The sequence below is a fragment of the Vidua macroura genome, chromosome 3 (assembly GCF_024509145.1).
Source record: "Vidua macroura isolate BioBank_ID:100142 chromosome 3, ASM2450914v1, whole genome shotgun sequence".
Classification (NCBI taxonomy): domain Eukaryota; kingdom Metazoa; phylum Chordata; class Aves; order Passeriformes; family Viduidae; genus Vidua; species Vidua macroura.
In genome coordinates, this window is record NC_071573.1 from 50,111,284 (window position 1) to 50,132,811 (window position 21,528).

The 21,528-nt window shown below is 37.3% G+C and overlaps 1 protein-coding gene across 1 annotated transcript in view; it reads right to left on the reverse strand.

The window, feature by feature from the left end:
* UTRN (utrophin) overlaps window positions 1-21,528 on the reverse strand; it is a 340,746-nt gene that overhangs the window by 31,177 nt on the left and 288,041 nt on the right. Inside the window, exons 62-66 of the mRNA XM_053972321.1 lie at window positions 19,400-19,601; window positions 12,690-12,775; window positions 6,863-7,020; window positions 4,357-4,523; window positions 1,817-1,928 (exon numbers count right to left, since the gene is read on the reverse strand). Of these exons, the coding sequence (XP_053828296.1) occupies window positions 1,817-1,928; window positions 4,357-4,523; window positions 6,863-7,020; window positions 12,690-12,775; window positions 19,400-19,601 (725 nt within the window). The remainder of the gene's footprint in view (window positions 1-1,816; window positions 1,929-4,356; window positions 4,524-6,862; window positions 7,021-12,689; window positions 12,776-19,399; window positions 19,602-21,528) is intronic.

Below are 21,528 nucleotides of genomic sequence, written 5' to 3' on the forward strand. Positions count from 1 at the left end.
GAAGGGAATTTTTCCTTGTGTTATCTTATTTTACACCTAATATTGCTTTAAAACTACATTTTTTTTATGCAGCAGTAACAGAAATTTTCATTAGAATATAAGCCATCCCTATTTCCAGGGACAGAGAGGATTCCAGCCATTTCCAGAATATGTTTTTCAGTTTGACAGCCTTTACTCGTAAATGAGATGGCTCACGGTTACACAGTGTGAACTTGTTTAACAAGAGCTGAAAATTCATCTTAGATATCAAATCTGCTGCTTCAGACAAAATCTGGAACTCATCAGAAATATACCATCATGTTCTAGGGAAAGTACAATACTCCACACCAGATGTAATCTGTATTTGACTAACTCAACAGGAAGGATATCTTATCCTGCAGACCAGTAGCATTATCTGTTTCAACACCCCTTACTCCTCTGTTTCTGAATTTTCTGCATATTACAGGCATTAACAAAGAATATTTCTGTTCCATTAAAGATGAGGTTTATAAGGAGAAAAAAAAAATCAATTTTTAATGATGTCTAATCATAGACCTCCAAATCCTGAGGTTAGAATAGTCATGTGATAAAGTATAATAAACATTAAAACCAGCTGAAAAACCAACAAATCTACTTAAAAAATATTCTTCAGAGTATTCCCTAACATGCCAATTTATCATTAAAATCCTAGCATTTGGTTATAGAATTAATGAAAATACATTAACATTACTCATTTTTTTTCTGACCATAATGAAGTAAAAACACTACTTAATAGAATTTGAATTCCGTTACAGAAAACATGCCAGACAATAAAGAGGGAAAACACATGTAGTAAGTCCAACAACTACAGCAAAAGAGTCAAATAACTCAATGAAGTTTTGCTAGTAGAAGAACCCACAGAGTCTTGTAACAGTATTGAAAATTGGTTCTGTTGAATCAGCTCTAGTTGCATTCTGGTCTGAATTTTTCTGAGCATGCAGATCTTTCACCACTGTTGTATAGAACATATATGAATTATCCTATTAATTAATTTCTAAGGTAAAATTCTTGACTACAAACAGCTATCTGATAAAAAAAGCGTGAGCGGCATTTGCGTGTGGCAACCCAGCCACTCCTTCAGTTAAGACTCCTAGGAATCTCCTTAAAAAATGTGTTTGAAACATCATTAGGAAAATACAGTGTTATAAAATTAATTTTTGTCAGCTACTGCTGATAAACATCTCACACCATTTCTGGTTAGAATCTTCACACCATTTCTGGTTAGAACCTATCAATTCTGTTTATAGTTTTTTTTCCAGCTACACATCGATTTTTAGATATCCCAGTAAATAGCAATTACACAACAGAATGAAACAGTCTATTTCTAGCCACATTTGCATGAAGCAAGGAAATGCTGGACCTGAAAACCCAGCCCCCTAAAAATATTAATGTGCATTGCTAGAATATTAAATACTCTTTGCAATACAAAGAGCATTAGTAAAGCAAGTCCGTTTTCTCTGACATGTCCTTGCCCTTATCGTGTGTGTACATATGTTAGTATACAAGAACAGCAGTTACTTGTAATATTCAAGCTTTGTTTTACCAATCAGAAGTGGAGTTTAAGTTTTCTCAGAGGTGGATACTGCTACCCATTTCTATAGAATCCGAACACTCCCTACGTAAAATCAGAAAAACCTGAAAAGTTCCTCATGCCTTCCAAAGAGAAAGGTAGGAAGACAAACCATATTAAACATATGTAAAAGAAATCTTGGCTAGGTAACAAAGATTATGAAAAAAAAAATTAGACCTCAAATCTGGGTTATTATTCATTAGAAACACTGAGTAAATTGGTACTCACAGGTATACAATACTCCACCATTGGATAATGCAATTTATGCCCCTTTGCTGTGCGGCCAGAAAAGAAACAGCTCTGACAGACATCATAGTTGAAATGTTTTAAGCTCCGGTACCTGTGGGGACATTAAACGAAGTGATTAGAGGTTTACTTCTAATTAAGCCTCACATAGCAAATTACTCACTGAAATGGGTCACCTGCTTTTCAGCAGCAGCAACATAAGGACACAGTGAGTTTGTTGGGATTAGCTCAGAGAGAACTTTGAAGTGTGTGAGTGTGCACAACCAGAACATGGCATGGCCAACACTCATCATGGCTGCAGGCCCAAGGACAACAGTGCCACTGCAGCAGCTGCAGGGGACACAGGAAATCTGCATGCCTCTTAGTCCACAGAGCCTTCCTACACTACACACCTCACTGGGTATTAAAAGTTCCTGTCTCCATGTTAATATAGAGAGCCATCTGAAATGCATTACAGAGTCTGTAACTGCATATATCAATCACCTGCTGCCCAAGCAGCTTTGATGCAGAAAATCTTACAGGCATCAGCTTCATTGATGGACTGGGAAGAATTTATAATTTTAAAGTTTTTACTGACTTTAAACTGTATTTCTTTAGTTTTTCTTTTCCTCTATTTATTATTTGTGTGTTAGTGTTTCAGTTTTTATACTCAACAGTTAAATTAAAGGTTTGTAAATGATTTTGATGCTCAGAAACTCGACACACATTTCAGAAAATTAAGTTCTCAAGAATTCATAAATTGTAAGAATAATTTAAAATTCAGTTAAAAATATACAATTATTTGTTTACTTTTAGTTCATTTTTAAGAGAGTATATGTATAAATAGGCTAAAAAACTTCTACAGTATCCCTTGTACTAAATGTAATCACTGGGAGTGTGATTTATATATTTAGACTAAATCAAAAATTCAATTCCAGATTGCAGCCACTGTTTCTATGCTATGGTTGTTTTGACTGGAAGAGGTTATATCATTTGTATGAAACTAAAATGAGCTAACTGAACCAAATTGAATAGCTACCAAATACTTAAAGCTTAAATTAAATTGCTTCCTGAGAGCAGTTTTCAGCACCCATCCACATTTTTCCCCTGTTGAGTTTTATGTTTTGTTTTGCAAGAGAATATGTGTCTATAAATGTAAAGGTTCACTTTAAAAGATGCTGATCCAACTTGTTTATAATCTTTTCTCAGAGCCAGTGCATTAAATGGCTACATTTACCTTCTGCTAAGACACTAGATGCTTTTGTTGTTGCAGATCTCTAGCTTCATTGTAGAAATTATTTAGAATGGCCCATTCTGAATGGATCTTTGTATTCTTTTCTGTCTCTCTGCCCTCCTACACATAGTACAACTTCGACAACTATAACATAGCTGAGCTAGAGCTTTGTCACTCTATGCTTCCTCAAACAATAATAAAGACGGGAACACTTCGAGGATTTCATCTCCTTTTAAGACAGGCAACAAAGTTTGATCAGATTATTACTTTTGCAAATACTCACATACCTATATTTATAATAAAAAAAGAAAAAGAGGGTTGCTAACTCAATCCTGTAAGATTGACTCAAAGCCAGAACTCCTAAAACTAGGCAAGATTAATCTGACCTCAGGATTGATATTATTATCCTCTAAAATAACAGTAAGATGGAGAACAGAAACCATGATGAACAAAACTTACTCACCTGCCTGGATACCTAAAGAAAAATCTTAGAAGCACTTACATGATAGACTGCTTTATATTTTTCCTAGATAATACATTAAACTCCATGACCATGGAGTCTATGAAAAAGCGGAAAAAGTCAGTTATGCTTACCTCTAGCCTCTACTGCAGATTTTGGAGATAGGGGTTGCATCACTTTATACATTGGAGCAATCAATTTACAAATGCTTGTTAGTCATAGCAATACTTACTAAGGGTACCAACTACAGTTTAGGAAAATAACATGGAGAATATTCCCCATGTAACATTTTCTTTTAGAATTCACACCTTTCTTTGAAAAGACAAAAGTTAGAGTATGTGCAGGGACATAGACAGGGACTTTGCAAGTCTCAACACAGCAACATATCAGTGTTTCTTTTAAGCAAGGAAAGATTGATGTTGAAGGGTGTTTTATACTGCCTGGCATAAGTTAGTTTTTGAAGCCTTATGCAGGAGAGCAGAGAGAGAGTCCATGTTTTTTCTTACTGATCTTACTGATCTCATGTCCTTTTGATCTTGTGCTTGCAGAACACATGGGGTGTACTTATACTTCTCTTGCTATCTCTTGGATCCACCCATCCAAAACCATCTGATGACAGCCCACCCTGTGCCTCTGACAGCCACAGGCACACTGGGTGTCTAACAGTGGCACTGCATGAGCCAGAACTGCACTGGCTCAGGCCACACTGTGGCCTCACCATGGGTGACAGATCCCATCTTAAAGAAGGAAAACAGTGGAAAAACAGACAGGAAAAAACTTCACTTGTTGGAAGTCTTAAAAATGTGGATATTTTAAGAGAAACATTGCAGCTAACACCTCTCCTCTTACCTAAATCCAACAATTGGACACTCCTTACAGATGTTGCACTTGGCCTGATGTTTTGCTGTTTCTGCAGCTGCCACACGGTGTAAAACTGGTAACCACACCATAGACTGTGGTTCTAAGCGCATCCAATCAATGAATTGCTTTACAGTTATTTCCAGCTTATTGTGGTTCTGTGGAGAGAAAAAACCCACATCCAAATTAAAAAAAAAACAAAAACAAAACTAACACAATAACAAAACAAAACAACAGACACTCACAAGTATATTTTCCTTAGAATTCTATGGAAAAAAGACCACAACAACCTGCATGAATTCTTTCCATGACAGTTTAATTCAAAACCATTTACAGGATACAAGAAATAACCTCAATGAAAATAAGGAAAACAAGTCAGTAAGACTTTAGAAGACTAAACAGCTGTGATAGAGTGGACAGATGGTAAGAAAGATGGAGGACATAGTACAGAAGTAACTGACTGTAAAGTAAAGCTGTCTTTCAACTGAAAGGACTTGAAAAGTAAGTATGAGCACACTCTGCAGTTCAGACATACTGAAGACATAGTTATCTTCTGAGTTAAGATTGATGACAAAATGCTAAAAGTCAGTAATATTTACATGTGTGTACTGATTTCCCCAAGAGTTGTCAAGTTTTTATTGTGTTCTAAGCCCACTGTGTTCTTTCCAGTTAGCACATAAAATATAATACATACACACAATAAACAAACAGGCAAAAAACAAGAAAGGAATCTGCCATTTATAGCCAGTTACTGCAAGAATATATCAGAGCTAATGTATTAACATGATTGTTTTAAAAAGCAAGCAAACACACTTCCACATTTTCTTTAAGTTATAATCACCAGAGGAGCCTAGCTACAAAGGTGTATTTGTATTCATCAACTTTTTCATCATCAATAACAAAAGAGCTCAATATTTCTGAGCTCAATGAAAGTATTAAAATAAAACTTAAAATTAAAGTTATTCTTAAATGGAAACACATGATGGAAGGCTTCTTAGCCTACTCATGGTCTAAGTTCACTTTTTGGCAGTAAGAGGGAGAAGCATGAAAGAAAAAGTGTTTCTTTCTCACCAACAAAATACTTGTTTTCACTGGGCTGAGATAACTGACATGCAGCTGCACATTTTCTCTATGCTCTCCTAACCAGGGACTGATCTTGAACTACTCCTGTGAGATGAGGGATTGCAACCTCATTATCAGTATGACTGTAATAATATATCAAGTATTTAAAGAGTATCTTGCTAATACCCCCCCACCCATAATTGAATAGCATGGGAGATGGGATACATCCTTGAGGGACATAAAGGTCATTCTTCTGTCACACAGAAAGTCTGTGTGAATAAATGAAAAATTTATCTCAGTATGACTCAAACCTCTCAAAGCCAGTAATAGATAAGTCAAGCACCATCCCTTATTGTCTGAAGCAGCAATGTTAAAACATCAGGGGAAGCTTTAACTGGTCAAAACAACTTCCGTAAGTATCTACCAAACTATTCATGACCTGGACAAACACACTTCTAATCCTAATTTCTTGAATCCAAAAATGAATCTAATAGTTCTGGAAAAATAGCCAGCATAATTGCATTTTTCAAAGAACTGGAAAAAATGTAGAAATCTCTATGAAAGAATGGCAAAATAAAATCCTCTGAAAGTTCACTAAAATATTTAATGTTCAGATCAATAAAATCAGAAATATCCAAATCAGTAATTTGATATAAACCATGGTGTATTTTTAATCCATATACAATTTCTGACAATGCTCAAATCAGCTGCTTTCACAAAAATTATGCACTGAAGTAGTATGGCTGTCACTAGCTAACATTTGGAGCCTTAGGTATCCTCGAAAAAGTCAGAGTTAGTTGTGTTCCATTACAATATTCTGTTTTTAATTCTCATCTTCTTTAAACAGACAGACACTCCTTGCAGCCTCATTAACCCCCTTCATGTAGTGTGGAGCTTCACAGCAGGCTGCAAGAGCTTTATTCCATGTTCTGATCTGTTGCATAGAGGCTCGCAATATAAAAAAGACTACGCTTGAAGTTCCATGCAACTGCAAGGAACATAATGCTAAATAATTTCCTGGTGCACAAGGTCAAAAATTACTATCAACATAATTTTCTTGTTCTGTTGAGATCATGCCTTATTCCAGCTGGAAAAAGCATGTTGCTCTCACAGCATCAGGTTGCTTTGAACAATGAAAAGCAGGATAATTGGCCACTACAAAATTTTTTAACAGCTTTTAGAGTCGCAAACAGTGTCAGAATCATGAAGATTTATATATCCTTTCGGCGAAGCAAAATCTGTTTGATCTTTCCCAGCTGCACTGTCACATGAATTTCCCATACTCAGTTGCAGGAGCATATTCATTTCTGTTCAAAAATCAGCAGATGTTTTTATTTTCCTCTTTCCTTTTTAACTCAGCGCATATAAGTGAATCTGTAAACTTAAGAGACAGTTTGGTTTTGTTTTGTTTCTCACATGAAGGTCTTTATCTTACCTGTTGGAAGCAGCTGCGTACACTGGGTTCAATGTTGCTGCCACCGAAGGCTGCCACTTCCCCAAGCTGTCGCGGGATCTGGATAGCATCGTGAAGCAAAAGGCCCAGCTGCCTCTGGTCACACATTTCTGTAGGGCCTGCCACCTCCTTGAAGAGGTCTGCAACACCAACAAAAGACACCATCTTGTTCCATTTCCATGTACACCTCCTTTCATTACGTAATGCTGCAGCTCAAGCTTTTAATTTCTGTATTATTGTCATGGTTACAAATGGCCACTGTCCCGAAACCTTTATCTAATCTTGATTCATAGCCATTCAAATGAGAAAAATAAGGCCAAATAAATGAAGCTATATGGCTTCTTATGGCATATAGTGGACAGGAAGGTGATTTGAGGAAGCACAGCTTCACCAGCAAAACTTCCTGCCTGACATACCTAATGACCTTCCATGATAGAGTGACTACATTATTGGACAGGGGTATGACAGGGGCATAGATGTCACCTCTCTGGACTTCTGTAAGGCTTTTGACACAGTCCCCCACAACATCCTTGTCTCTAAACTCAAGAGAGATGGATTCTATGAGTGGACTGTTAGATGGATAAGGAATTGGTTGGATGTGGCCAACAACAGGGTAGTAGTGGTCAACAGCTCGGAGTCCCAACGGACAACAGTGATGAGTGATGTCCCTCAAGGGCCCATACTGGGACCAGTGTTATTTAATATTTTCATTAATAAAACAGATGAAGGGATTGAGTGCACCCTCAGCAGATCTGCAAGTGACACTAAGCTGAGTGGTGTGCCTGACACACCTGGACGATGGGATGCCATCCACACCTGGACAACCTGGGAACCTCATGGGGTTCAACAAGGCCAAGTGCAAGGTGCTGCACCTGCGTCAGGGCAACCCCCAGTATCAGTTCAGGCTGGGAGATGAAGGGACTGAGGGCAGCCCTCTGGAGAAGGACTTTGGGGTGCTGGAAGGTGAAAAGCTGGACAACCCAGAAAGTCAACCATATCCTGGGCTGCATCAGAAGCTGTACGGCCAGCGGATTGAGGGGGTGATTCTGCACACTCTGCTCTTATGAGACCGCACCTGGAGTACCAAGCCCAGCTTTGGGGTCCCCAGCACAGGAAAGACTGTTAGAGCAGATCCAGAAAAAGGCTACAAAACTCATAATAGTTGAGATGTTCCATCACTCTGAAGAAAGGCTGAGAGAGTTGGGGTTGTTCAGCCTGAAGACTCCAGGGAGACCTTATTGTGGTTTTTCGGTACTCAAAGGGACCTTATAAGAAAGCTGGGAGCACAGCTTTTAGCAGGGCCTGTTGCAATAGGACAAGTAGTAATGGTTTTAAAACTAAAAGAAGGTAGATTTAGATTAGTTATTAAGAATCAAATTTTTTACAGTGAGGATAGCAAAACACTAGAACAAGTTGCCCAGAGAGGTGGTAGATGTTCTATCCCTGGAAACATTCAAAGCCAGATTGGACAGGGCTCTGAGCAACCTGATCCAGCTGAAGATGACCCTGCTCATTGCAAGGCAGTTGGTCTAGATGACCTTTTAAAGCCCCTTCCAAACCAAACTATTCTATGATTCCATGAAGAATGAAATAATATTTAAGATATCCACATCTTATGCTAAAAAACTATGTCATGCTTCAGTTGGTTGGAGACAGAAGCACAATTACTCTGAACTGAAACTGGAAGTTACCACAGGTCAGAACAGGCCATGTGAAATAGCTTAAAGCAAGAACAGCAGCCAGAAAGACAACCTGAGCTAAACAATAATCACATTTTCTTCCTGGATAACCATGTCTGCTTCCATGTACTTTTCCTTCAATGATTCCATTTTCCTAAGGCAGGTGTCAAGCCCTGCAGTATAAATGGATGAACCAGAATGACTGCAACAAAGGAAAAAATTGATGCTGAAAGGGATCAAGAAATTGTTTCCAGACACAGGCACTGAGAAGGAAGATAGCGCTTGTACCTACACTCACAGTAAAGCACTGAGTTAACAGGCCTGTCAGCACTACAGTTATTATTTCTCATGTGCTTTCTTAGCATGTTTCTTTGATTGGACAATTTTAATTGTTAAAATGCTCAGCTAAAAACGTTAATGTTTCTGCCAACAACTTTGATTTATGAACTCTGTAGCTGTGTACATTAGCACTCAGTCAAGAGATTAATCTTTTCTGAAAACATCTTAAGTGCTGAGTTTATCTAAGAAATATTTTTTAATTCTGTGATTTGTACAAATTACAGAAGAAGTGGAATGAAATTATTATGTTCATTCCAGCTGGTTTTTATAATCTCCTTTTGCACTCAATGGTTGGTTTGGATTAAAGCCCCAAGTAATCTTAAAAGAAAAAGAATCAATTTATATTATGCCCTTACTTTTTCATGTTTCCCATCAGAACAACCACCAATAAATTAGAAATAAATGGCATTTGAAAATTCAGTCTGACTGTGTTTCTGATCAAGAAAAAGACAACCTTTGTTCAGAAACACTCACGAGTAACTCTTATTACATGGTGTAAATTATTTTGCCCTTCATTTGGAGCAACTGGCAAGCTTTGTCAGTGTGCTTCAGACAGTCTGGGCACAGTTTTTTTCTTCTCAAAGGAGGTGGAAGAAGAAGAAAGGATCTTCACAAAAAAAAAATCCAGACTGAACTAATGTTTAGATTTTATTGTAATTTTCTCACCCTGTCTTGCCTTGTCAAACAGCAGCTACAGCATCTTGTCCACTCAGTGTTGAGAAAAAAAAAACAAAAACAAAAACAAAAACAAGAACAAAAACAACACAGACAGAATTAGGGGACAGAATTAGTACTGCATAGCTGCAGGCACCTCTTGGCAATCCCATATCCTGGCTATCTTCTTCAGCTGAGGATGGGACAGTTTTTCAGTTTCTAAGAGTCAGTTTAAAAAAACTGATAGTATATTAAAAAAAAGGGGGGAAAAATGGTCTTATTCTTTCTGTTTGCATCAGTCTGCAGTGGAAACAGGCCAAAAAATATAACAATTCATTAGCTGCTGGAGCTGGGAGGCAGTAATTTCCTAAGCCCTAAAACTTCAGGGCTGTGAAGCTGGTAAATAGAGGAAAACAATGCGACAGGGAAAAGTGATTAGGTAGGAGGAAAACAGCAAGTACCTTTGAAGAGCTCAGTCTCCTCCAAATCATTTGTTTCTTAACACTGGCAGCTGTGCCAGAACCAAAGACTGTCCAGGTGCAAGGAGTTCATGGATGGTACCCTCTTTTCCCAAACCCCTCAATGCCTTCAACATGGCACACAGGAGGAGAAGCTCCAAAACTGAATGCATGGAAAATGAGAATGCTCTTGTTATCTGGCCTACCTACTCCAAATAACCCATGAGCTATTCCCTGGCAAAGGAGGCATGGCAAGAACATCTCTCAAGTGGGAGATGGAGGAGAGCCTGTTTTAGCTCTGACATGGAACACCCAGGCACCCTACTCACCACCAATAGGAAAGAGACTCCATACATCATCCACCAGCAATCTCAAAAGCCACAACCACTTTTAAATGAAATTTGTTAACGTGTACATACACACTAAAGGAGTTTCAACAAAAAATAAATTGATATAAAGGTTGAACTGTATAAGGGACTCTACCAAAGTACAAGAAGAATGACTGAGGAAGCAGAGAAAAGATTATTCAGATCTGAGTTGTATGACAAAAACAGAAACCAGGAAAAGAGAAATCAGTTAAATAAATTCAGCCTCACACTAGTATTTTGAGGATTACAGCCAGTGGGACTCTGTAACTTAGCTGGACAACCTGAAAAAAAAGTACTTAATGGTTGATAAAGAAAGGGATACTTGAAAATATTGAAGTTTATTGAGTTACTATCAAAACGATAATAGGTTAGTAGAAAGATGTCCACAACCCTTATTTTATGTTGCATTGTCACAAACGGAATGCACATTCTAATTTTTTTTTTTTTTAGTTAGTTCCAAATGGTTTGAAAATTTACAACATAAACATAACAGTAAAAAAAACCCCACTACATTCCAAGGATGTTGTACATCACTTGAAAACTGAACTGCCTAGAAAATGAGATTTATTAAGTAGCCCATCTTTTTAATCTCAAATCATAAAGATTTTACACATTAAATGACCCAAAAAGCTACACACTGTAAAAAACTCCATACAGGTTTTTTTCTGTTTCTGCTGCCAGTTTGGGCCTTGGGTCTTAGAAACAAGTGTAGAGTGAAGTACACACAAACACATTTTTATGTAGCTCACAAGTGACCCTCCTTGTCAGAAGAGAAAGCAGAGAATAACATGGTTATGGCCAGACCAGGACATGAGCCTCAACAATAGAAGAGCAGCCTGAGATGGCTCACCCCAAAGCATAGATGTAAGCAGCCCACAATTACTGAATTACTTTTGCAGGTCCATTTTTATTCTCAGGACCACTCAGGCATGTGCTTGAAGTTAAACATGTCTTAAATATTTTCAAGGACAGGCATTCTTTAACTGAGGCTTCAATGTTTCCTCTAAAGCAATTGAGACTTTTAATTACAGTTCCATTCTCATGTCATTCCTGAAGTCTAGACTCTTAAAAAGAAGCTTAATTAATTAAAAAAAAAATCACAAAAATTTCTCTGTCAAAACATTTTTTTAAAATGTGTCAATGGAAAAGATCATGCCTATACCAGAAATGAGCAATGAACATACAGTCTCGAGGAAGGCTGAACACTTGAGCAGCAAACATTCTGGTCAAGAGTTTTACAAAAGAATTACGGGTTCATCCAAAAGCTTTTAAAACAAGAAAACTTGCTTATTTTAGTGCCAACTACTCTAAGAAGAGTTTGCCTCTCCAAGGCTAGCACATTTTTAGCACAGTCTGTGCTCTTCTGAGGGCTCTAACCACAACCATCCGATGGCTGTCACTCTTGGAACAGCCTGCAATTGACAACACCTCAGAAACTCTTAGAAGAAACAGCCAAAAGGAGAAGCAAATGCCAGAAGTTGGTCCAAGAAAGGGAAAAATCAAAAGGCAGGCATTTAGTAATAAGCACCCATATTTGGAGGTCCTGTTTTTTTTTCCACGTGACAGACTTTCTTGAAAATACTCAGGAATTCCATTACAATTTTCACTTGAGGACTGAAAATACAGTAGATGTGACAAAATTTCTCTCTACAAGAGATGATTAGTACGGTATGACAAAAATCAAAAGAACCAAAAGAGCTTACACAAAAAAAGTCTGTGACAGCTCGTGCCAGAGGACCCCAAAACACTGACTTCAAAGCCACTGCAAACCAAGAACAGTACCTGACACACTTCCTTTGTTTGCAAAATTTCTTTTGGATTGAAGAGTTCTTCTGTGACAATTTTAAGGTTCATAAGGACAATAAAGCTAACAAAGATATAAAAGCCTGGCACATTGATTAGAGCAGGAGTTACAACAAAAAGGATGCATTATCTGACTATTAATTCTCTGCTTCAAGAGTGCAAGCAACTACTTTAATTTCAGATGTATTTCAGGTTGAAGTTACAATCACTAGGTACAAAAGTCTTCTGAGACTTATTCTCTACTAATTTTTTAGGACTTCTCACAGCATCCTTCAAAGTCCTCTTGTTGACATAAATGATGTAAAATCTGTAGCCACCATCAGCTGCTATTTTAATATTACTACTAAACACAAAGCAACAACATAAATATTAATCTCTTTTACTTACTCAAAAGAAAACTACCTTGCGCCAGACATGAGAAATGTTTTACCACAAATTTTGCTAGGTGCTTTGTCATTGTACATGACTTAATTATATAGAGTATTCTGTAAAAGAAATTCTTCCTTACATCTGTACTTCTCTTCCAGAAGGCCCTTAGAAAGAGACATCAAGCCAATTTTCAGGGACTGCACTCGAATTTTTCCAGTTCGGCCACTGAAATTATAAAGACAAGACAATTTAATACAGTTTCATTTTATTTCATTCCAACTTAAGTCTATTATATAATACAAAGACATTGGAGAGCTATATTTCAAATACACTTCAGATCTCAAAAAAACCATTAACACTAAAAATCACATAAAGAATTCTTCCCTTATAAAAGCTCAGTTTGCTTTCCAAGTGGTTTTACATGTCAAAACAGCTTGTATTGCTACAAAAGAACAGACATTTAGCTCTGCAAAGTTCTGAAAGTAATTTATTAATGTGATACACGCAGAAAAAAACACATGAGCACACAGTAGGAAGGCCTGTTACTCAGTGTGAAACACAAGGACTGTAAGATGAAACCAGCTTTTGACATCACAGTAATTAAATCTCTTTTTCCTTTTTTTGGGTTTTTTTTTTGGGTTTTTTTTTTTTTTTTTTTTTATGTTTAAAATGCTCTGACAACACAATTTTGGGACATAAAGAGGCAATGCACTAATTCAAAGATTTGGAGCTGTCATTCTTTTTAAGCAATGTCACTTCCGGCTCATCTTGTCCAGCATGACAAAAAGTATGTCCAAACCTAAAAAGCAACTTGATAACAGAGAAGTAGGTACCAAAGCAAGTAAGGTTAAGCCTGCAGGGCAAATGTTCAAAAAGACACTAAAACAACAAATCCAGCTTACAGGGAAAAGGAAAATTTTAAAGTTCAGAAGATCAATGCAGAAATATATTCTTAAAAATTCTTTCTTTTTTCAAACATGAAAAAAAATATGACACATAAAAAAATGAAAAAAATTATGTCTTTAAATGAGATGTGGCAAAAATATCTTTAAAATAGTTAAACTCTATTACACACATAAGGTTAGCTGGGTCTTTCACCAACAAGTAAGATAACACTAAATTATCACCTCAAATTTTACTTTGGTCCTTTCTGCCACACAGAAGTTATATATACTTTAATTACTTTTGAAGTGGTTATTACATATCTCTTTCTATCCTATCCATTCAGCATATGGTCTGCTGTCTGATTTACTTCACAAATGTTGTGCTGAATACAAAATTATTAATTTACTCCTGGGTTCTTGATAAATTAGCTAAGCAACTTACAAATATTAGTGCATTTGTCTTCACAACATCATCAAATCTAGCAACACTAGGAAGCAGTATCTTCATTCCATAAGACAGAACAGAGGTACAGAGAAATTATTGCCAAATTAATCAAAAACATCTATTACTTTTACTGTCTAGTTGAAAAATCAGGACCCAATTTTCCAGGATGTTATAAAAGTGCCACCTTTTTATATATTCAAGCTTAGCTTCAAATTACCTCTTTCAATCACAGACACTACATCATTCTGGCAAACCTTGCCATTTAAATGGCTCATTTTACACCCTGATAAAGTTATTTCCCTATTCCCTCCTGTGTATGATTGTTTGTGCTTTAAATTTATATTCATCAGAAAAAAAAGTGAACATTCATTTGGGTTTGATTTAACTCAGGACTGACCAGATCATTTGTTTATTAAAGACAGAAAGTGAGACTTTGCAGCTAAAAGATGAGGGCACAAATCTCAAGGCTTCAAGCTTTTCCTGATTCCAGGAGATTTCTGTAGGATCTTTGAAAAACTTCTTTCACACAAAGAGCATTTTCTCAATAAATTAAACAAATAATTACAAAGCCTGCAATATTACATTTTTCAAAAGAGTAACACATTCACCCCTAGTCTTTTTCTTGGAAACAGATAATTATTAGGACTGTAATGTCATATATACAGTAAAAAAACCCAACACACCAATGCCAAAACCAAATGCCACACACACGCCCTCTCTCCCCCCAAACCCGTAGACATTGTGGTCTGACATTGCCAAGCCAATGGTTTAAGTTTTCCCATCTTAGTGAGCTACAAAACCACTGAGATTAGGAGGGGCCTCCAGAGACCAATGCCCCTGCTCAGTCAGGTAGAGCAGGTTTTCCTGGATCATATCCCATCATTTCAGTATCGTCAAGGATGGAGACTGAAGAGCTTCTCTGAGTAACCTGTGGCACTGTTTGATCACTCTTACATTAAAAACCTCTTTTTTTCATATGTTTAAGCAAAATTTCCTGTGTTCCAAGTTGTGCCTGCTGCCTCTTGTCCTGTCACGAGAAACACCACTGAGAAAAGTCTGGCTCCATCTTCTCTTCTGCTCCCACTGGGTATTTATGCACATTGATAAGATCCCCTCGAAACTTCTCTTCCCTCAGCCTCTACTGGTATATCAGTTACTCCAAGTCCTTAATTGTTTTCATGGTCTTCACTCATGCCAGTTCATGCCATGAACTGGACTCATGCCAGTTTGTCCACATGTCTTTTGTCCCTAGGGAGCCCAGAACTGGACCCAGGACTCCAGATGTGTCTCACCAATGCTGAGTAGAAGTGCAGGATCACCTCCCTCAACCTGCTGGGAGACTGTTAGGCTACTTTGCCACAAGCCTGTCGTGCAAGGTGCTTCTGAATGGCAGCACAACCATCTAATTGTTCTATGTGTACAAAACCTAAGAATCAAGGCCTTATAGTGGGAAGATTCAAGAAATTTTTTAATTTCTGAATTCATAAAAGTTTATGGGTCATATATGCCACAAATGTCATCACACTATTCAGACTCATTATAGCAATACAAGCATGCTTGTCATTATAAAATCAATTGATAAGGCCACTTTAAGCAGCTCAGATATTTTTTTGCTCTGATCCGATGAAGGGAAGCCTGAGTCTATTCCCTTCTCTAAATAACTTCCTAACAGAGAGTTAGGATCCAAAACCTCTTGACAAGCAAACACACTCTATACCATAGTTAAAACCGAGGCCTGTGAAACCTGTAAATTATAAATGTACTAATCAGGATATAATTAATACTAAATTGTTTAATGTAAGTGTAAAAACTTCTCTTTACCAACAGTGGTATGCAAATATTCTGTAGCATTGTGATGACATAGACATAGTATATATAAGCATTTTAACTAAGTATGTGAATGCCAAAGGGACAACCAGTGATGGGCACAGCTGCATACAGGAGTTAGCCAGATTTTAAAAAAGTTGTCAGACAGGCAACACGATTAAATATAAGACATTGCAAACAGGAGTACACAATAAAGAATCTTGGAAAACAAAATTCTAACGTGAAGTCTAGAGGAACCTTATGTCCCTGGGAGAAGAGGCACAATAGCATAAAAACATCAGGTACTAGCAAGGAAAACTAGAGAATGAAGATGAGCCCAGAGCCATTCAGCCTTCTTTTGTCAAAGAGCTCTAAAGCCTAGACAACACTGGTACTGCAGCTGAGGACTACCAGGGACTGCAGCTATCAGTTATCTGCATAGCCCAGCAACACGAGGCAGCCTGGTAGATCAGTGAAGGTCAGCACAGACACCTCCCTGTGATCACCCACAGACAGGTCAAACAAAAGAGCTCATTTTCCTACCAGGGCCAGAACGTTCCCAGAGCCTTCTTACTGGTATCACAGCCTGCTAAGCTGCTCCCACTGAGTGCTCTATGAATCCAAACAGCCATCATAAACACAGGGGATGCAAGTGGAGTGCATGCAGAAAACTTCCATCAGCTACTGTCAAAACCAGGGCATAAAGTTAAGGCTGACTGAGCAGGTATCTCAGCCTCATTCCTCAGAAGTTCAGATCTTACTGAAATGAACATGTTGGTAAGGCCTCGGATATTAATTCAGGCCAGTGTTAGAATCTGCCAGGTGTATGAGTGCAACGAAAACAAAGTTGTGATTCTTCAGGGGAAGATTGGGCTGCAGAGAATGATCATGAAAGACAGCTCTGATCATATGGAAAATGTCAGCATAGATACCACAGACACCCTTCTCAGACTAATGTACCAAAGAAATTCAATTTAAAAGAAGGCATTATCAAAAGTATCCTAGCATTAAAAAAAACTCCTAAGAAAATTTAAAAGTTGAAATACAGGAAGTCAGATAAACATTGCAAAATATTTAAACATTGCACATAAAAGTTTTTTTATGGGTAATTCTAATTGAAATGAGTCATTGCCCTGAATCAGTACATATAGAAGCAACTCATTTCAAGGGGTGTTAAACTATTCCATTAGTGCTGAAAGCTATCAGTCCTTTTGATATAAAAGATGTCTGGAGATTTCAGCAAACTTGACAGTATACAGTTTAAAAGAAAAACCACCAGCTATTGCTTTTGGATGCTTTAAACATAAGCCGAGCCAAAGTATTTTACAGAGCAAAATTTCCTTCACAGTTCTCATTGTAAGTATCAAGATATTTATCTCTAATTTCATTAAAAAAAAATATTTGGACTAGCCAAAACGAATAACTTAAAAGCTTGGAAAATGTTTATAAGGGCAGATGTTGATGTCTGGAACAACCTTTGAGTCCTTGATGTAGTAAAAGTCACTGAGTAATTTTACTGTTTCTCTCCTCTGCTCAGAATGAATCATTCCTAATGTGTCAGAAAATACCAGAACATAACAGACCTTTTAAAAATAAATCGGTTCTTTTTAAGGGCCAAAGACATCTGCAGGTTAAGTCTGGAGAACTATTCAGTTTGACATTAATCTTTGAATCTGTAATTAAATCTCAGGTTAGCAGCATGTGACTAACAGATGCTTTTTGTTGGCAGTTTAACAACTTGACACATTTTATATGCATAACACCAATGCAATATATACAATGGAAATGTCAAGACATAAATTAGCTCTTTTGTACAGGCCAGTTTAGAAAACAAAACCAAATATTCCAGCTTAGAATTACTGCCTGGTCTTCTAGCTTTTCTTTTTCTTCCTGGAGTGAATTTGAAAGGAAAACAAGGAAACACACTGTAAAATGTAATTTTCTCTCAGTACACCTTCATCCTCGATTTTTTAAAGTTTAAATAAAGACTCAGGTATTTAAAGGGGCTTGAAGAATTATCTACACTAAATTTTCAACATAATAGTCAAGGGGAAATGGGAGAAACTGGAAACATTATTGAAAGAAAGGTTTGCGGCTTACCAAGTGCATTTTAAATATGAACAGATTAAACAATTGACTTCTACCTGAAGTTAAGATGCAAAGGTAAGCTAAAGAAAATGAAGTAGATTTGTGTTCAGTCTGAAAGAAAACAAAACCCAGCCAGGAACTACAAAAAATTTTCTGACATTACTACATCTATTATTCTAAATTGGCAATAACATTTAGATCAAGCAACTCACTTGATCTACTGCTTTATTTGCAAGCGATGTGTTTATTTATTCACAATACAGAACTCTCCAAAACAAAAACAAATGCAGGAAGAAATCCCAGTCAATATTTGATGGACCCTCTTATTTTTCAGCAGTAATGGGGAGAAGTCCGTCTAATGGAAATGTCACAATATTTAACAGCAATGTTTGAATGCCAGTAGCCAGCAGATAAATGACAAATGGTTCTATGTACTCCATTCCCTCCTTCCCTCTCCTCTAAAATCAAAATAAAGTAAAATAGCCATGAAGTCTAGGAGAACTGTTACGTAATCCTCTGAGGGGGAAAAAAGCAAAAAGTTATGAACTGTTAGAATTTGGCACTGAGTGAACATATTGAAGATAATGCATACATCTACAAGTAAAAGCTCCCATTTGCAAAGCCAGGTATAATAATTTTTATTGCTATTCAAGAAATACCTTTGCTATTGTCAACTTCAAATGGGGAGAAAAGAAAGAAATTTTGTAACCACCCTCATGCTTCTGATCTGTAATTTTGTTTCTAGCTCTGAACTAAAGCACATATTCAATCAGACACACTGAAGCAACCACAACCTGTACTGCACTACTGAATCTTTAGTTAGCTCTGAAAGAGTCCTGAAATGCCTTTGCTGGAGCAACTTAAGGAGACACATTTTAGGCCATGGAGGATCTGATGCAAACCAAGCCTTTCCCCAATTTTTACTACACAAGGGAGATAAGAATAGTAAATGTCACTATGAAAAATAAGCAACAAACTCATGACTCTGTCATAGTTTTACAAAAAAAATATTCTTTAGGCAAACTGAATGTCCTTGGGAAATACAGTCTTGCTGCCAGGACAAGGGCAGGTGGACCACGTAACGCCAGCCCTCAGAACTGATCCATGGCAGGAGCTGTACGTGCTGGAATGGAGCCACAATTAGGACACTGCTGACCCTCCAGAATGAGACAGGCTTTAGTGCTGAAATCACAACAACCTCCATTTGATAGAGGACTCGGGGCAGGGAGCTCAGCCAGGATTATGAGTGCAAGTAACTAAGTGTAAAATACATGAAAAAACTGTCCCCACCTATGGCAGAAATAGAATCTGATATGAATGGCCATCAATCCAGTAAACTTGGAATATTCACAATAGGATCACAGCTAAAGCAGTGTCCTAGCTCTCTAATCACATACACATTTTTTTAAATCCTTTCAATGTTTCTTTGGTAGTAGTACAAAAGCAGTGTAATCTTAGTTCAGCGCTGAGCAGGACACCATAACAAGCATCTTATTGCATGCAACTGCACTTTCATTATGGAGCCAAAAACATCAGAAGATAACTTTTTAATAAAGAAATTTTTAAGGCTTTATAATTTAGAATTCCTGGGGGTACACATTGCAACAAACAAACCATTTTTCTTACCTATCATACACGTTGAGTAGCCAGTTAAGACACATGTCTACACAGAGAGGAACATTCACCATATCTTTGTGTTTCTCTTCAAGTCCACTGTAGATGGTAGTAAGACAGCTGATCACATCCTGGACACCAATCAGGTGATCATTTTGACTCAACTTGTGCTGTTTGAAAACTTCACTTGTCGTGTTCAGGTCCAACAGGTCCACTAATAATAGATTGAAAAAAATAATAGGATTTTAAAAAATAAAATAAAAAAAAAGAAGTGTGAATACAAGTTGACAATAATTGTTTATGTGCAAATTGTAGCAAGCACTGCAAACAACTAGACCAATGGCTTTAATTTAGTAAGGTTATAGTGACAAACCATTCTCTGTGAAAAGTCAACAGCATTTGGGCACCATTTATTTTAAAAAATACTAGAATACAAACATTATAATGGCACCGCACAGCCCAGAACAACATTAAAATAGCTGCTAAAGTAGTCTGTATAATTAGAGGATCCTAACTTTGGACACACACATAGACAATTCATGAGGCTTACAGGATTCTTCATATTTACCATAAAGCAGAATCATATAAAATGACTATTACTTTTGATCAAATGTAAAGCAAAGCAAATTATTAGGTAAGAATTCTCTCTTAAAGGCCTGATTAACCAAATAGCAGTTGCTAAATTAGGGCTTAAAAGAAAGCAGGGAGATTATTTATTGTAGTTTTCCAGACACTAAATGCTATGCTTTCTTGAAAAATTTTTTTATCTCCTTTATTACAGAATTCTTTCTATAAGTAGTTGGTGATGCAATGGATATTTTACAGGGGAAAAAGGGTTTTGCTCTCAAAACTATTCAAATGTGACTGTGAAAATCTGGGGTTTGCATGGTGAAAAGAAAAAGCCATCAAATGAGTTCTTCTACCTCCTTTTGCAAAAGAAAGTGGAAAAGATGAAACATAAATGGTATAATTCTCAGTGATTTTTTTTTTACAGAAGCAAGGACTTTAAGTTAAAAATATAATTGCAATGTATTAGTATGCTTGCTACAATATACATAACATGCAGTTGGAGTATATTAAAAGCACATACTGAGCTGTTTGTGAAGAGTCAGTAACACATTTGCACTATAAATGTCATCTCTCAAATGAAAAAAAATTCACATGACAATCTCTGACATGTTGTGAACTGCTCTTCACCAATCATCACAATGAATCATAGAATCAGAAAATTATTTTTGTTAGAAGAGACCTTAAAGATTTCCTAGTTCCAGCCTAGGAACTTGCCATGGTAGGGACACCTCTTACTAGACCAGGTTGCTCAAAGCCCCATCCAGCCCAGCTTTGAACACTACCAGGGATGGAGCATCCACAACAACTCTGGACAACCTGTGCCAGTGTCTCACCATCCTCACAGTAAATAATTTATTCCTAATACTTAATCTAAATGTCTTCTCCTTTAGTTTATAACTGTTTATCCTCGTCCTATCACAATCTGTCCTTTTAAAAAAGTTCCTCTCCCTATTTTTAATAAGCCTCCCTTAGGTATTGAAAGGCTGCTCTAAGGTCTCTCTGGAGTCTTCTCTTCTCCTGGATGAACAACCTCAGCTCTCAGCCTTACCTCATAGGAGAGGTGCTCCATCCCCCAACCATCCTCATTGCTTGCCTCTTGACCTGCTCCAACAGGTCTACATCTTTCCTGTGCTGAGGACCCCATATCTGGATGCATTATCCCAGGTGGGGTCTCACAAGAGCAGAGGGGGAGAATAACAATGTTAATTAAGGAGCCTGGATTTGCAGTCTGTGCAAATTGGGTAATTCTATCTGGGCTGGAAAGCAAGGTCAACAGAAAAAGAACCAAGAGCAAGATAACATTAACCATATGAGCAACTCTGTCAAGAACTCAGTGATCATCTACCAAAAGGTTACATTTCCAACCCCTTTTCCTCTATCTACCCTTCCTCATATCTTTGTAAAGTGAGAAACAGTACCTCCCAGCCCTTGCCTTTCCTCTCCTGCACTAAAATCGGTACATTCCGTTCTCACCTCACAGCATCAGATTTGCAGGGGTTTACATTTGTTTGTTTTTCATTTTCTTTTTTTGTTTGGAGATATTTTAAGTCCTCCTCTTGGGCTTGCAAACA